The sequence below is a fragment of the Azolla caroliniana genome, unplaced genomic scaffold (assembly GCF_043228905.1).
Source record: "Azolla caroliniana isolate FFs.n. ecotype wild unplaced genomic scaffold, voAzoCaro1.0.p SCAF_6, whole genome shotgun sequence".
NCBI classification, from domain to species: domain Eukaryota; kingdom Viridiplantae; phylum Streptophyta; class Polypodiopsida; order Salviniales; family Salviniaceae; genus Azolla; species Azolla caroliniana.
Genome location: NW_028230441.1, coordinates 5,499,689 through 5,517,754, shown reverse-complemented (window position 1 = coordinate 5,517,754; position 18,066 = coordinate 5,499,689). Strand labels below are relative to the sequence as shown.

Sequence of the window (18,066 nt, the reverse complement as noted above, 5' to 3'; positions counted from 1 at the left end):
GTCTTGGTTCTGGTACATGATGTAGATTAAAAATAGACTTCAAGGAATATTTATAATGAGGGGCGATTTCCAGAAACTTTGATTTAATAACGTCCAATATATTTTACTTCTCCAAGGAAATGCAGCGGTTATGTGACATTTTATCCCAAGAATAAAATCACCTATGAATGTGTTATTTGGTTTTCTCGACAACAATTGCCAATTGGTGAGCATGATTGATTAAGTTACAGGCAGCGCCAAAAGGTTTCTTTGTAGACCCACTTAAACAATGGGTTTTCAAAAGTGACAGTGCACACTAGTCAAAGGTAATGTTGAACAATGCAAATCTCCACCAATCAAATGAGCCAAGAAGTTCTTACGTATCCTTGTCGACTAAAGAATGGTTGTGAAACTTGATTGTCCCACATAAGAAATAATGTATTTTGTAGACATTCAATGTGAACTATGATGCATGCATTTGTGATGTTGAGGTAAAAAAGAGGAAATTGGGTGCCGAAATATCGCGCTTCACAAAGCTGTAGGAGGACGCAACAGAATGTTGGGGTAGTAACACAAAAAACATGGGTTGGAAGCTAGAGTTTTCAAAGGTGAATGCTTGTCCAAATAACATGAGATGGCGGTTGTGTTTTGTTGGCATACAAGATGAAGCTTTACGTCGAGATGGTAGCAAACAAAATATATATTGGATGGTGGTGCTAGGAGAGTCGGGTGAGTAGTCCCAAGGGTGGAATGTTGGATCGAGACGATTCTTTTGGGTGTTAGTTACATGTGGTAGAATGGGGGACTTCATGCTTGCAAACCGGGAGCAAGATGGAATTGGGGTTTTTGTTTCACATGGCCAAACCAGTGGTCGAGATGTAGCATGTGTTGGGTTCGGTCAAGAGATAATTGTGGATCGTGTGACGTGAAAGAAGCGTATATATCTCGGATGAGAGAGGTGTGAATACTACTAGCATAGAGAGCAAGAGAGAGAGAGAGATACAAATACTAAAGAGTTGCATTGCAATAAGGAACCTCCAAAAGATGATCCAGATTCCAAACAAATAGAGAGAGAGAGAGAGAGAGAGAGAGAGAGAGAGAGAGAGAGAGGAGGTGCTTTAAAGAGGGTCCATTGGTAACTAAACACAAAAACAGCCTCAATAAAAAGAGGTTTCTCTAAATTTCTTTTAACCCACTCCATCCAAAACATTACTACTACACATCATACACATACACATACACATACACATACACATACACATACACATACACATACACATACACATACACATACACATACACATACACATACGCATACGCATACGCATACGCATACACATACACATACACATACACATACACATACACATACACATACACATACACATACACATACACATACACATACACATACACATACACATACACATACACATACAAATACACATACACATACACATACACATACACATACACATACACATACACATACACATACACATACACATACACATACACATACACATACACATACACACAAACACACACACACACACACACACATACAACACACACACACACATACATATACAACATACAATATACAACATACAACATAAAGATATGTACTAATGAAATAATATTTAAAATATTAATTATATAATATATTATTGTAGAGAACTATAAATAGGGAAGCCCCTTCCCCCCCCTGCTCCAATACCCATACTCATCATTCCTCCATTCTCTTCTTGTTCTACCCCTTCTGGCTCCTGTTTCTTCTTCCTTTCTCAGTTAACTCCTGCTTCCTTACCAAAGGTACTAATCATGTTTTCATTTATTTAAATTCTCTCTTCATTTCATATACAATGATTTTATGGAGAGCTGCTAAGAGCTTCTTTGATTTAATTTCCCGTTTTTAAAAAGTTCTTAACTCCATTCAATTCATTTTTAGAAGGCCTTAATGACTCTCAGTTTTGCTTGTTTTAGAGGGTCTTAATACCACTAAATTTTGCTTATAAACCCTAATTCAATGGTCTTAAACATTGCTTATTAGGATTTGGTCCCTTCTGCATGTTATATTTAGAGCTTTTCAATGTTAAATGTTTGGTTAAAAAGAAGGCTCCTTATTCCTTTAATTTAAAATATACTTAATTACAGTCCTTGGTTTTGGTTAGAACTCCTTCTAATTAAACACCAACATTCTCTGCAAAGAGAGAGGCTTACATGATCAGTGATTAAGGAAAGTACTACGCTGTTAATAATTATCAAAAGATCTTCACCATTTTCAAGGAATTGAAAGAAAACAATGTTGACTTTGATTGATTGATTGATTGAGCGAGAGAGTTTTGAACCTACTACATTTTGTTTTGATAGGCTCCAAGCTTAACCAATAATCTCATCCTAGTACGATAAATGAAAGAGAAATTATTTTGCTAATTATTACATTCTCTTCTCTGTAGCTATGTTTACCCTAATCTGTCCTTAATTTACAGGAATGGGCAGCAAGATGGAAGATTTCTCTTTCACCAATGGCCATGGGAATGGGATCAATGGCCTCCCAATGATCCACACACATGTGGAGAAACATCAAGAGACTGCGAGCAATGGCAACAACACTAATGATGACGGCAATGGTTACACACCGACCAAGGCGATGGCAGTGAAGGATGTGTGCACAGATGATAGTGTACCGAGTGTGAGAGTGAGCACGCTACAAGAGCTTCACTCCCTCCAGAGGAAACGCTCCGCCCCATCCACCCCTAAAGACCACTCGTCGCCATTGGATGATCTCCGCCAGCGTCAACAACTCCAGTCCATCAGGTCAGTCAGTCAGTTTGTTAGCCTGTATCTGGTCTGTCTGTGTTTGTATGTAATCTTAAACTTCTAACACCATCTTCATTTTCATGTCTTCATTTGTGATAACCATGTGGAAAATGAGCTCAGGTGGAGCATATGTATGTACATGAAATGGGTTTTATGCTAAATTTAAACCCTAATGATAATGATTCTGTTTTCTTCCCCTTGTTCAGTGCATCGCTTGCATCCCTTACGAGGGAAACTGGCCCCAAGGTCATTAGGGGTGACCCAGAAAGGAAAGGGGAGGCACCTCTTGAAAATAATTTTGAGCATCATTCCAAGCCACATTTTACTTTGCAGCCTAACATAAGTGATAGTGCTCTCAAGTTCACTCATATCATGTACAATCTTTCCCCTGCAGGTCAGCATTTCAAGAACACAAGATGATTTTTGGTTGCAGTACTAGTTGGAAGCATTATTATATGTTTGCTGTTTTTTTCTTTGTTCCTTATCTCAGCTCTTTTGTTTTGTTTTTGGTGCCTGGTAAAGAGCTGTATGAACAGGCTATCAAGTATGAAAAGGGATCTTTCATTACCTCAACTGGGGCGTTGGCAACATTATCTGGTGCAAAGACTGGCCGTGCTCCAAGGGACAAAAGGGTGGTCAAGGAGGAACTAAGCCAGGATGACCTCTGGTGGGGAAAGTAAGATTCCTATTCACAACAGCTCAAACAATCTTATTTACCAATTAGATGAGATTCAATGAAATTCGATAATTCCATAGAATTATCCATTCGATGATTTTGTTGAGGAGATGAGTTTAATCTAAACATTGCTTCAAATTCCTTCGATTAGCAGTCCATATTAGAGGAGGATAAATTTATGTCTTTAATATTTTATATCCACCTGTTTATGGACTATGTCAACATTCTATTTGTAGGACTGTTGCATATATATACTATGAAACCCTGTAAGTATCCTATCTCCAAATTTTATGAGCATATCAGCATTTATTAGGACTGTTGTATATATGTAGCGTGAAACCCTGAAAGATATATGCTTCTCAGTGAAGCCAAAAGCTATGAACTTCTGCATTTGGTAACCATACAATTTTATTCTAAACATATATGATTTGTAATGAAGACAGCAACCATGAACAAGTGCATTTTCTAGCAATAAAGTTTTGAATGCGAAAGATATATGCTTTGTCATGAAACCAACAACCATGAAAAAATGTATGTGCTAAAAAGCCTTGTATCCCTTTCTTATCCATAGAATAGGGTCCGCCGATGAGCATGTTTTTCAAGTCTGAATATTGATGAGGCTATGTATGCACTTGTGTATCTGTATTTATACTCTTCAGGCTGTTTTTAACTTTATTTATGCTCATTGTATTGGCAGGGGCTCCCCTAACATAGAGATGGATGAGCATACTTTTCTTGTCAATAGAGAGCGGGCGGTGGACTATCTCAATTCATTGGATAAGGTTAAGCAAAAAGGCATTTATAAACATTACTGATGAGAAATCCCAAGTTCACGTTTGTCACATAACGTGCTTTACTGACTTAATAAAATTTCAGGTCTTTGTGAATGACCAATTCCTCAACTGGGATCCAGAGCATCGCATAAAAGTACGGATAATTTCTGCAAGAGCTTATCATTCATTGTTCATGTATAATATGTAAGTACAGATTTTCGAATTTCCTCTTCACTTAGTTCATATTACATCTCCATTTCACCAGCTATATCGCTAAGAAAAGGCTATGTTGGCCTCTATGTTTATTGATATCTTTCTATAATGCTCCATCCATTATGGTGCTGCTAACCTATCCAGGGCTATCCTTGTTTACAACCCATTGTTAGCTTATTGTTAAGTGTGCTAGGCTCTATTGTGATGTATGCACATGCATATGTTGGATTAGTTAACATATGGAACTAATCATATTTGGCAGGTGTATTCGACCAACTGCTGAAGAACTCGAGGATTTCGGAACTCCAGACTTCACTATTTACAATGCTGGCCAATTCCCATGCAATCGATACACACACTACATGACATCATCAACTAGTATAGATATTAACCTTCGAAGAAAGGAAATGGTGATCCTTGGTACTCAATATGCAGGGGAAATGAAGAAAGGATTGTTCGGCGTGATGCACTATTTGATGCCCAAGAAGGGAATCCTTTCTGTGCACTCAGGATGCAATATGGGCAAAGATGGAGATGTAGCCTTATTTTTCGGATTGTCAGGTTTGGACAGTAGATAAGGGTCTTGGATACTGGTTTCTGTTTTTTGAAGTACTAAGATTACTTTCCTGTTTCCTTTACACTAAGGCCGGTTTATATGTAACTACGCAGGAACTGGTAAAACTACCCTCTCAACAGACCCTAACCGGCTTTTGATTGGTGATGATGAGCATTGCTGGAGTGATAATGGTGTTTCCAACATTGAAGGTGGCTGTTATGCCAAGTGCATTGATCTTTCTCAGGATAAAGAACCAGACATCTGGAATGCCATCAAATTTGGGACAGGTGTTTCTATAATCCATTCTACTATGTATTATTATGTTAAAAGTATGTCCATGCATTTAAGGACGCATGGATATACATAGATTCATTGATTGGTGGGTATAGATTCATTGATAGATTCATTTTTCAGGGCATGGATATACATAGATTCATTGATTGGCTGTGATTCTTGTAATGCCAAATAAGTTTTCCTGATAGGGTGCCCTGAAAAATGTCTGTGATTTTTTTAGATTGAATATGAAGATTTCTATGATTCAAAATTGAGAAGAGCTGCAAAATTACTTTGTAATCCATGTCACATGATGATAAGAACCACAGTGCTAACTTTGAAGTTTAACTCTTATTTTGCAGTGTTGGAGAACGTGGTTTTCGATGAGCATACCAGGGAAGTAGATTATCTTGATAGATCTGTTACAGGTTCATATCTTTTTCTTTCAAATTGTTCAAACCGTTTTGGTTGTAAAGTTGGATACAGCAGCTATCTACCAATCCAGAAAGGGAGAACATCGTAAAAGAATTGTGTCTATTTGTTGTTCACAGAAAATACACGAGCATGCTATCCCATAGATTATATTCCCAATGCAAAGTTACCATGTGTTGGTCCTCATCCAAGGAATGTGATTCTCCTGACCTGTGACGCATTTGGTGTTCTACCACCAGTGAGCAAGCTAACATTGCCACAGACAATGTATCATTTCATTAGTGGCTACACTGCTCTGGTAAGATGTCATGTGCCTTACGGGGTAATCGTCTTCTATTCTTTTCTTGCAATGTTTTTCTTTTCCACATAGGTTTATCTAATTTTTTGGCTGGGTAAACAATAATTAAACAGATTGCTGGTACTGAGGACGGAATCCTGGAACCCCAGGCCACATTTTCAGCATGCTTTGGAGCTGCCTTTATTATGCTTCATCCAACCAAATATGCAGCCATGCTAGCTGAAAGGATGAAAAACCATGGTGCAACTGGTTGGCTAGTGAACACTGGGTGGACAGGAGGCAGGTAAACAAGTCAGCATGTATCTGTGTATCTATTATATGTATATACCTATGTATCTATGCAACTTTTTGGCTAGTTAATATTGTTATATGTATATATCTATGTATCTATGCAACTGGTTGGCTAGTTAATATTGGGTGGGCGGGAGAGGTAAACAAGTCAGTGTGTTCTTTGTATGTGTGTGTGTGTTATGTGTATATGTATATGACATGATTGTATCAAATGCAAATCTATGCATATATATGTGTTTGTATGTGTATATATATATGACATCATTAATGCAAATATGTCCTCTACAAGAAAAATGCAGGTTGTGATTGATGGATGTTAAACATGAATGTGATGTGCGCCAATGTTTGAGATTTTGTTTTTCTATTTATATACTGGCTGAGTTTCTTTGATGCCTTAAATAATTGGAAACTATGCTCAAATTTATATACTCCATTAATAATTACTTGGGTATGAATCAAATGCAGCTTGTGATTGATGGATGTTAAACATGAATGTGATGTGCGCCAATGTTTGAGATTTTGTTTTTCTATTTATATACTGGCTGAGTTTCTATTTATATAATTGGAAACTATGCTCAAATTTATATACTCCATTAATAATTACTTGGGTATGAATCAAACAAATATAAGGTTTTAACTAGTAATCTAATACTGTGATCCTAGTTATGGCATTGGCAAGAGGATGAAGCTTTCATATACTCGGAAAATAATTGATGCCATCCACAATGGGTCGTTATTAAATGCCAAATATGAAGAGACCCCGGTGTTCAAGCTTCACATTCCAGACCACGTGGAAGGTGTACCTTCAGCAATGCTGCATCCTGAGAACACGGTAAAAAAATGATTTAACCTTTTCTTTTATCCCTTTCCCCAGAAGCAGTTAACCCAAATTTATCCCTTGCCATGAAGTGGTTATGTTAGTAAACGAAGTTGTTATTAATGTTGCTTAACATGTGTATGCATCCTCATGAAAGGATTATGTGTGTGATTTTCATTTATGTAGTGGTCTGATGCAACTGAATATAAGGACACATTGGTCAAGTTAGCTGGGCTTTTCAATAAGAACTTTGAAAACTTTACTGATTGCAAACTGGGGAATGACAAGAACCTGACTAAAGAAATATTGGAGGCAGGTCCTCAGTAGAGGTGCCGATTGAAGAGTCGAGAGAATCATGGATCACTATATTATTATTGTTACTTCATTGACCATTTTTATTGTGGAGCACAAATTGGTCTCGACCTTGTGACTAAGGGCAGATAGTGGAAGGCTCAAAGAAAGCCACTATATCATGTTCTTTATTCATGATAAGTGAATAAAGGCTTTCAAAAAGCCTACAACATTATTACACATGCGTGTGGTTTATTTAAGTCAAGCACTAGGAGGTTTTTAGTCTACACTAATTTTTTGTTAAGTCAAGGTGTTTTTGTATCGATTCCATTATTGAGAAGTCAAGGTGTTTTTGTACTAAGTCAAGATCCCAATCTATAAAATGTTTCTATTTTATTAAAGGTATTTTGTACTTGCTTAATTTCCAGATCTGGGGCTCTGATACCTTCATTAAATTAAGTTTTTAGTCCAAAATAACACACAAAATATAGTTTTTTTTTTCCCAAAAATACAAAATATAGTTTTGAATCTTGATATTAAAGAACTGAAATCTTGATGAATATTTACCTCTACCTCAAAATGTAGACTACCAAAACTTGAGCTCTCCTTTTAAATTGTATTTCTAGAACTCCCAAAAGTCTATGGGCAATCGATTCCATTATTTGCTTGTACACATTATATACAATCTCTGGTATGCAATTTCGGTGGCCTCTCTTCAATAAGTACAAGAGTTTGACAATACACAGTAGACGATGACCTAAAATGATTCCACTATAAGCTTTAATTAGATTACACTTGAAGTTTAGAATCTTATCCTCGAAAATTCCCAATTACTAGTTAAGAAGCAATCAGCAAATGATTGTTGATCAATACCCCCTTTCTTGTAAGTAGCTTTTGTCTTCCTTTTACAGATAGGCACCATCTCTGAATATGCTATGTGCATTATGTCAATAGAGGGAACATTTGAAATATGAATTACATTTGGGTTGAATTATGTATATTATAAAAGAAATTTACATTTTCCTCAAGGGGGAAAAGGAAGAAAAGAGACATTAATGGAGGAGCAAAATTTGGCATAAACATTACAAAGGTATACAAGTAGACAGTGTATTCGTTTGTAGAAGAGTCTCTACATAATGTCTTCATAGGAGAGTCTCCTAGTGTTGCTTTTATCCTTATATGCGGCTTTTAATGCTTCATATGAGAGTTTGTTAGAATCGCGCCCATCACAACTGTTATTTTCAACTCGAGGTTCAAAAGAAGCATTGAAATTCATCCTCCAAGGAGGGGCAAGACCCCTAGTCACTTTATTCACCACACGTTCATTGAACATTCTGCTACTCTGGCTACCATATCCTGATGAGGTATTGTCATCATAATCCAAGTTCCTTCCATAGCATGGTGTTGACGAAGAACCACCTTTGTCAATCACCACATCACCCTCGAGTATCCTTAAGACCTTTACCATCCACAAATAATCAAAGCTATTCACATCGAGTATATATTGGAACAAATATAAATCCAACTTTAGATACACTCCATTGCTCACAGACAAATCATTTAACTCCAAATAACTCCAATAATGCATGATTCATATACTGATCAATATGCAATATTTAAAAATTCATGCCTACGGATATTTAAAAAAATTTCAAAAATGTAAAAAAGAATGAGCACAATTTAGTGTGATACCTGCGACATTCGTGGGCGATGATGTGGATCTTTTCGAATACATAAAGATGCTGCATACAGCATGCACTGCAGCTCACAACCTGAAAACCTACCGTTCAGTAGAGGATCCACCAACTGCTCAGTGGCTCGTTCTTCAAGTAAAGGGCGTGCCTGCAAACACATGCCACCAAAGGTTAAAAGGCATTATAGAAAAAGTTTCTATGAAGGTTTGTTTCACATAGGTACTATGTGCCCAACGGAAATTCTGGCCTGGGTATATATGGCACATCCATATTATATATACTTGACTACTTTTATTTCATATTTGCAAATGCATATCCATGTACATATTCACATGATATACAGGGTTTCATTCATTTACGAAGAACTATGAGTAAGATTAGTTTGTAAATGGCAATAACACCCACCCATTCAGTTAAGCATTGTTGGCCCTTTGGCCGATTTAGATCAACAGCCTTCCTACCCGTAACGAGCTCCAATAGTACCACTCCAAACGAGTAGACATCAGCTTTCTCCGTAACTTGCCCACTTTGAGCATATTCAGGTGCTAAGAACCTGTGTTCATTTAGTCAAGAAATTGCTGCGTTAAACATTTCAGGATGTTTTTAGAAAATGAAGAGAAATAGATCCTCACCCAAAAGTTCCAATAACTCGAGTCTGAACCCCGAAGTCACCATCAGGTTGCCATCTTGCTAAACCAAAATCTCCTACCTAATAAAAGCAATAGTACATCAATGATTGAAGCACTTTGTGAAAATAGGCATCATTGGATTAAGTTACCATTGGTTCAAAATCATGTGTAAGAAGAATATTGTTTGGTCGCATGTCACGGTGGACGATGCATCCAACACGGCATTCCTCATGTAAGTATCTTAGACCACGAGCTGCACCAACTGCAACCTTTTGGCGAGCCGCCCATTCTAAACAACCCTTATCCTTCTTGCCTTCAAAATATTATCAAAGCACAAGAATCATGATCTATGAAGTACTCATGCTCATAGCACCTATTAAAGACACAGTTGCCAATCGGGATTGTTAGGAGCCTAATGTAAATCCTACATTGATAGACCACACAGACATTTGCAAGTTAATGGACCCATCTTTGGCCGACTTGATCCATTTAACGTAATCATGATGAACTCATCAGCCTAATTGACCCATTAATGTGTGATTACGCTCAAGCATTCAAATCAAAGAAAAAATCAAATACCATAGAGATGTGAGTCAAGGGACCCATTGCAGACAAACTCATATACGAGTAGCCGTCGCTTGTCTTCAATGCAATATCCAATGAGCATGACAACATTCCGATGTTGTGCACAACTTAAGACTTCCACCTCTGAGCAGAACTCAACATCCCCTTGGGAACTAGCAAGCTTATGTTGCTTCACTGCCACAGCTTGGCCATCCGGAAGAACGCCTCTATGTACACATCCATACCCACCTTCTGCAAGGAAGTTTGCCTGGGAGAAGCCTCCGGTAGCGAGCTCTAAGTCAGCAAAAGTAAACCTTCGAGGTGGTTTTCCAAATACTGGACCCTTATGTTGGCATATAGAGCACAATGGTGGAGGACCCAGAGGCACATTCTTAGATAACAACACTGCCCTTCTCACACTCGAAGTTCTTTCAAGATCCATATTATTTGACATGACATCATAGCTTCCCAATTCTAAATTCAGTCTAATGTCATCAGGATTCCATCTAGAAAACTTATCTAGCAGATCATCAATGGCTAGCATTCTCTTTGACCATTTGCTCTTTTCGATTTCAGAGGGTTGCAGGGATTTTCCAGCATGCATTTGCCGATGAGCCTGCATGCCTTGCAGATGGCGGTGTTCTCTAGAATTGAATGAAACTGCAGATCTTCCCGGTATTCTCTTACATGCACCTAAAGGAGATGCAGGTGTAGAAGATCTCCCTAGCTGAGAGGGTACAACCAATTTCCGAGTGACGCTGCCAGAATCGAGTCTTGTCTTGGTCATGTGCATCATCCATGGGCCTTCGTTGTGCTCTACGATATGAAAAATCAATCACAAAGAAGGGATTATCTCATGTATTGAAACAATGATGACTAAAAATCAGCGAAAAAGAGAGACGTTACCATTTTCTATGCTATAATCTTGCCACATTGGATGAGGAATGGAATCTAGAGTATCCCTTGAGCTGAGTGAATCCCGACAACCAGCATTAGTGGCTTCGGAAGATTCATGACCACTAGATTCTTCATCCCTAGCAAGGATCTCGTACTCAGAATCAGTATCAGATTGTACCATCGTCGGGGGACTTGTACGCAGTTTGCTTTTCTCATCTCCCACAAGCTTAGGAGATGTTGTTTCATTCATCAACATGGACAAACCACAATGGTCATGCTTTGCATAGTGTGAAACTGTCTCCAACCCAATAAGAGGAGATGTTCCTAGATCCGAACTTGTGGCCGAGGAAGTGCCCTTGTCAGTGGCAGTGAAAGGAGTTCTCACTTCAGGACTGCTTAAGGAAGTGCCTTCTCCTTCTTCTTCTGCAATCCTGCGAATCAGGGAGCGTGGATCACCGTAACACGCGGTTGTTTGCCGGGGATTTCCAGCCGTTGAATGTGTTTCAGCAACCTGATTTTTATGAAGATTAGGATGAGCGGTTTTACATTTACTTGAGCGAAGGTTGATCCGAAGAATTTTTGCATCATCCCCCTTCATAACCACCACTAGATTGCATTGAAGATCATCCATACACCTCTTTCCTTCTTCTTTCTTCACCTGGCTGCCAGAAGAAAACATTCAAACAAAGTCAAGACTAGGAAATCCACATGAAAAGAACTACAAATTTACAAGAATAAGTAAGCAAAGTATGCCTGTCTAGGACAACCCAAGTTGCTCCAACTTTCTGAGCTTCCATGGAAACGGCTCCTTTAGAGTTACAAGGAACTACTCTTACACTCACGGTGACCTGTTATATTAGCCATGTATTGAATTAAGTAAATTCAAATGCAAAATTATATTCTCTCACACATAGAAAGAAAGACTCAGGAGAGAGATACCAGACCTGTTTGGCATCACAGAGAGCATGGAGCTCTCGCATGGTGCGAGGGTAAAGGTCCTCCATCACTTCTTCAACTCTTCTTTTAACTCCTCTACTTGCTCTATTTGCACAGTCCCCTGCTAGCCAAGGCAAGCCCCATAGCCTTCTTCCTAACAAAACAGTAGCACAGAAATGAAACTTACATCGGATCACACATGCATGATACATATACATATAGATGATACACAGGCACATCCACATCCACGTATAAAACATATAGCAATGGAGAGAGCAAATACACATGCTACATGCACATCCCCTAAACCCTAAACCCATGTATAGAGAAGGAAAATTATGCATCTGCATGTAAGGGTTATAGAGTAGAGTGAGTTAAACATACTCGCAGAGATGATGTTACTCACCATGTCCCGTTGCTCCTCCTTGTAGCAGAGCAACAATCGTAATGTGGTCTCCTGCTTGAACTATGTTGCTCAAAGTCCACTCTAACGCATGTTTGGTCATCTCTTCTTTAGTTACATTCACTGCCACCACAACACTCTCAACAATCCCAATGGGAGCTTTGGAACCGTGGAGCTTCTTGCTTGATTTCATCTTATCAGAATCCTAAACCCTAAACAATAACCTTAAACCCTAAAACAATCAGCAAGGCCAAATTTTCTATCAAACCTTACTCCTTATTATCTAGGAATAATAAACAAAATTTGCCACTAAATCCTAAACCCATCAACAATAACGATTTCTCAATCAAACCCTTAATCCCCTTACCACCAGACACACAAAACCCTAGACCTTAAAACCCTAAACCCCATCAAAGGAATAAAAAACGCATCTATAAAATCGTCTGTTTTGCATGATATTCTCCGGCTATGTTGGGAGAAGGAAGGATTGATTATTGGCCGGCACAGGCGCAGTTAGGCGAAAGGACAGAGCAATGGATGAGATGCCGAATGATGATGATGATTGATGTGGAGTCGTGGATATGGAGGATTAGAAATAATAGTAATAGAAGAATTGAAGAATAAATGAAACGGGATTCCAAATTCCAATGGATTGGTTGGTACTATTCCTTTCCTTCTTCCTTCCTTAATTCCTTTGTTTTGTTTTTTTTTTTTTGTTCTGTTTTCAATAATGAGTGCTCAGAAAGAGAGAGGGAGAGAGAGAAAACTAGGTTTATGATCTCTGGAAGGGCAGAACAAAACAGAACAAAGAAAAAGCAGAGGAGAAACAGAGGAGTTGGGAATGGCAGAATCAGAAAGGCCTCCAGAGAGACAGACAGACAGCCATTATAGCTTCTCTGCTTACCATGACCTCTCCATCATTTTATTTATTTATTTATTTATTTGTTTATTTATTTATTTATTTATTCATTCATTTATTCATTCATTTATTTATTTATTCATTTATTTATTTATTTATTTATTTATTTATTTATTTATTTATTCATTCATTTATTTATTTATTTATATTAAATCATTTTATTTATTTTGATTTCTCTTTTAATCTGATTTTTTTAAATCAGGTTAATACCATCAATCAAGAACAAATCAATTAATTTAATATAAAATAAATTATAAAATCCCATCCCATTCATTACATAGATTTCAGAGCCCCTCCCCTCCCCTGTTTTTCTGTAAATCATTAATACTTTAATTTAATTTTTTCAATTTTTTCTTTTTCTTTTTTTAAATTTAAACAAAAAACTGCGCACTAGTGTCTCCCTCGGGGGAAGAAGGCCTTGGAAACGCTTCCTTTTCCAAATACCCCTTCCCTTACTTTTTGAAAATCTCCTTAGTACCCCTACCCCTTGTAAAAAAGAACTCCTTCAAATGTTGGGGGTGCTCTTAGAGGGGTATTTCATGACAATTTCTAAAATTATTAGGGGTATTTTGAGAATTTCCTGAAATTTTCTAAGGTATTCGCCTTATAAACCCTTCCTTTTCATGGTAGCAAACCTTTCAAAGTTGATGAGATGAGTTGATCAGAGGAGGTGGGTCTTACACCCTTTCTCTTATTTTATGACGATTGCATTTTTTATGCTAGTTCTCAAACTAGACTCGTTATAAAACACATGGCAATGACCATACCATGCTTTGCATGCAATAAAAAATGTATAACAAAATGCTCCTACTTCAATTCTTGGATTGTGGTAAAGATGTTCTTTGTGAAGAAGTAGGGTTTAGGGTTTTGCCTTAGTGGTCACACCCTCTAAAGGCAACAATATGGTGTTCAGTTGTGGAAAGTGAAATCATAGTGCCAAAGTTGAGGTGTGAAGTGGTAGCTACTAGCATGATCTAAAGTTAAGTGCAATGTTTTTAGCCCACCACGATTTAAAACAAAAGGCAGTTGCTACTGCTTTTTTAAACATATGAGCCACGACAGTAAAATTGTGTGAAATCAATATTCGAAGCTGTGATTCTCTTTTTTATCATTATATGATTGAACGTGGATTTGTAAAGCCAATTTTATAGCCATGGAGCAATGACGTGCATGAAAAGTTTGGGTTTGGAATGTGCAATTGCAAATCACTATGTCGGAGGATGACATATATGTGCATGGTAAACGATATAAAAATATTATCGTATCAAATCCATTTTGCTTGATTTAATTCTTGAACACGCTATCTCTCCTTGACATTGCAAAAAACACAAAGTTTACCTCTATAACACTATCAAATTTATATATAATAATGTTCCAAATTTGATCTCTCCTCTATTTGTATTTATTCTTATGGTTTGTGCATCTTCTTTTTTCATAAAAAATATCCTCCATTGGTATTAAAATTAAAGTTAACACTATACATATGTTGTGCTAAGTGTTTTCTGTACAGTTTCTTCATTTTGAGCATATCCCGAAATTAAACTAGTCCATTCAATGCATCCATGTGGAAGGCATGGTGTGACATTAGACAAGGGCTCAAGTGCGATCAACCAAGTTCCGAACCTACCTGGCTCAGTCGACGTATCCTATGGAACCCATGTATCAAGGATGAATCTAATCAACTATTGGGATCACGTAAGGGGTTGTCATGGGGATACATTGCAGAAGGTTCAAGTGCGATCAACCGAGTTCCAAACCTGCCTAGCTCAGTCAACATATCCTATGGAACCCATGTATCAAGGATGAATCTAATAAACTACTGGGATCACGTAAGGGGTTGTCATGGGGATACATTGCAGAAGGTCCAGGAAAAAGCATAGAATGTTGGCGATGGTTTATGTCACAGCCACTACAAGATCAAGCCAACACTAAATTCATAGACAACGAATAGCCTTCATCCAACAATGGTCGTCCTCTCCCTTTATTGAGTCAGTGGGCATCCACATAAGATGGAACTATCGCGTCCCTACAGGGATTTGTACATAATCGTCTCGTTTGTAAAATTTTCTAACTAATGGAAGGAGTTTTTTTGGGGGGGGAAATAAATAAATAAATAAACCAGTCCATTCAAATCATCATAGTGCTAAGTGTTTTATGTATTGTTTCTTCATTTTGAGCATATCCTGAAATTAAACTAGTTCATTCAGTAAGACTTATTGCTTGTCCTATAGCAAAGACTTGTTGAGTTTCAAGTATACTTCCATTGTTTGCATACATCTCAATAAGAGCACTTGTTTTTGTGATCTCCATGTTCTGCCTTGTTAGAGATTGTGCATTTGCTCCAGGCAATAGAACACTTGCTTTTCGAGCCCATAGTCAGCATATCCAGATGCAATCACATTTCGTGAAATGCTATCACAGATCCTTCTTGCTTCCATTATCAAACCACATTTTTTGTAGATATGAATCAAAGAGTTTCCCACGACCACATTTCCATCAAAAACAACTTTGATGGCCTTTGCATGCAAATGTTGTCCTTTGAGAATACATATTCACTAAGTTATTTCTAAGCATAAAATCAATTTTCAGCAACCTCGAGCTTAGAATTATATTGTGCATTTGTTTACCCTTGAATAGAGCTCCTATGTTTCCACAAGCCTTTAAAATGCAAATGAATGAGATCACATAAGGAGAAAGCCCCTCGCTTTGCATATGTTCAAAACACTTCACTGCTTCAAGATCTTGCCCATGGTGTGTGCATCTTTTTACACAATGTTGCTCAACTTGAATAAAGAGCATATATAAATATATCTGTACTTACAAAGGGTTAATTAATTTGAGAGTTAACTAATGATCTCGAAGGTAAGATCAATATGGATTATTAAAAGAAGATAAACATTTGTGGAACTCATGATGTTGAGTGGTTTTTGTGTACGTGTGATTTTGGAAATTATTAGAAATTGTGATGCCATTCCTTGTGTATACTATGGATAGTATATTGTGGAGCAACCAAATATGGTAAGATAAACCAACAAGAAAAATACATTATTGTACATTCAAAATTTATAGAATATATATAGTGGAAATGGTAAGAGAAGACAAATATCATATGTATGCTCCAATAATAAAGTGTGGTAGGCTCTCTTCATGCTTTCAGGTGTTGATTTGGTATAAATACTTGAATAGGTGAAGAATATTTGTGAATGACTTAAGTTTGGATATGATCCAATTATAGATTGGGTCATTGTAATATCCAATAAAATAATATTCAATGGGATCCATTATCCCATAATACGATATCTGACGCCTATATCCATGGTGTTGTGTGACTATAACCTATTATTCATCAAAGGGTTTTGAGTTTGCATGGGGTTGTTCAAGTTGTCAAAGGGAAACTTTCCCTTTAGTGGGACCTAGATACCATCAAATTCTAGATTCACGAGGCTTGTAATATAATCCTTGGTGAGAATAGATAGGTGCATGGATGGTTGTCTTGACAACTAGTCTAACAAGGAGATTTGGCCCATATGAGCATTTTGACTATGAAAATTGATGCCATGCTCTAACTCGTGTTAAGAATTTAGATGCCCCCCAATGCAATCAAGTTCCATGTTTGCTATGACCACGAATTAGCTTTGATGCCCATAGATAGATTCATTGGAGTGTGAAATCATATCGATGGTGAGAATAGATAGGTGCATGGATGGTTGTATTGACAACTAATCTAACAAGGAGATGTGACCCATATGAACATTTGATGTCCTGCTCTAACTCATGTTGAGAATAGATATGGTTCCCAATGCAATCAAGTTCCATGTTTGGTATGACTATGAATTACCTTTGATACCCATAGATAGATGCATTGGAATCTTCAGGCTAAGAGTACCCATTGACTCGTGCGGTTTAACATGTATGTTTTTATGTACAAAGCATTGTTTGAGACCCATCAAACATATTTTCCACAATAAAAGAACATTGACTTGACAAAACGCTTGTTCATATAATTGTTTTTGGATGTTAAAATATTGTGACAATGTTTATGCGAAGGTTGTGCTTTAGAACAACAATGTAATGTTCGATTCAGATTTGATGGAGATGTTAAAATCAAAAACATTTTGTAGAAGTCACCTTGATTTTTAGCATTAGCTAATCACGCTACAAACATGATTCTATTATATTATTAATTGATGCTCGTGGAAGAGCACTATGACAATTTGACGAAGTCTCCCTTTTATGATATCCAATCCTACATTGAATCCCAATTAATATTCAGAATTTCAGACCATTTGCACATGCTTGGTACAACATGGAATGATTTATATCTCTCTTTGTTATTATGGCAACATAGAATAATTGATGCATACTTTTTAAGGTAAATAGTTATCTTATTCACAAGAAGAATTCCTACATACATAATACTTCTCACAACAAAAAAAAAGAAATTAGTCTGTCTTGAAAAGGAAACTCGTTATTTTAAATCTTACTTTCTACGTTATGGGTATTACAAGTATTTTTACGTTATTATTATCAAGGGGTAGAGTTGATTGTGCCTTGATATGAGGGGTGTTTTCTATATTACCTCTCGAGAACATACACCATTAT

The 18,066-nt window shown here is 37.2% G+C and overlaps 2 protein-coding genes across 2 annotated transcripts; one reads left to right on the top strand and one right to left on the bottom strand.

The window, feature by feature from the left end:
• Positions 1–1,696: 1,696 nt before the first annotated feature.
• Positions 1,697–7,709, top strand: LOC147862787 (phosphoenolpyruvate carboxykinase (ATP) 2-like). The gene is made up of 13 exons (XM_087320932.1): positions 1,697–1,794; positions 2,472–2,799; positions 3,009–3,196; positions 3,325–3,478; positions 4,176–4,260; positions 4,355–4,455; positions 4,727–5,025; positions 5,134–5,307; positions 5,656–5,721; positions 5,845–6,023; positions 6,137–6,306; positions 6,978–7,146; positions 7,318–7,709. Exons 2-13 carry the CDS (start codon positions 2,474–2,476, stop codon positions 7,456–7,458), a joined length of 2,052 nt encoding a protein of 683 aa, XP_087177058.1. The 5' UTR covers positions 1,697–1,794; positions 2,472–2,473; the 3' UTR covers positions 7,459–7,709.
• A 679-nt stretch (positions 7,710–8,388) lies between these two features.
• Positions 8,389–13,045, bottom strand: LOC147862786 (uncharacterized). Its single transcript, XM_087321237.1, has 10 exons — positions 12,549–13,045; positions 12,151–12,296; positions 11,960–12,054; positions 11,216–11,868; positions 10,325–11,125; positions 9,895–10,058; positions 9,749–9,825; positions 9,522–9,669; positions 9,115–9,264; positions 8,389–8,881 (listed from the first exon to the last, which is right to left on the bottom strand). Exons 1-10 carry the CDS (start codon positions 12,736–12,738, stop codon positions 8,552–8,554), a joined length of 2,754 nt encoding a protein of 917 aa, XP_087177363.1. The 5' UTR covers positions 12,739–13,045; the 3' UTR covers positions 8,389–8,551.
• Positions 13,046–18,066: the final 5,021 nt, after the last annotated feature.

Bases quoted from the DNA above. Each gene is read 5' to 3' on its own strand.
- LOC147862786 (XM_087321237.1), bottom strand. From the start codon at position 12,738: ATGAAATCAAGCAAGAAGCTCCACGGTTCCAAAGCTCCCATTGGGATT. The intron at 9,826-9,894 runs GTAACTTAATCC...TGCTTTTATTAG, and splicing joins CACATGATTTTGAACCAATG to GTAGGAGATTTTGGTTTAGC. The intron at 9,670-9,748 runs GTGAGGATCTAT...AAATGAACACAG, and splicing joins CGAGTTATTGGAACTTTTGG to GTTCTTAGCACCTGAATATG.
- LOC147862787 (XM_087320932.1), top strand. From the start codon at position 2,474: ATGGGCAGCAAGATGGAAGATTTCTCTTTCACCAATGGCCATGGGAAT. The intron at 4,456-4,726 runs GTAAGTACAGAT...CATATTTGGCAG, and splicing joins TCATTGTTCATGTATAATAT to GTGTATTCGACCAACTGCTG. The intron at 6,307-6,977 runs GTAAACAAGTCA...CTGTGATCCTAG, and splicing joins ACTGGGTGGACAGGAGGCAG to TTATGGCATTGGCAAGAGGA.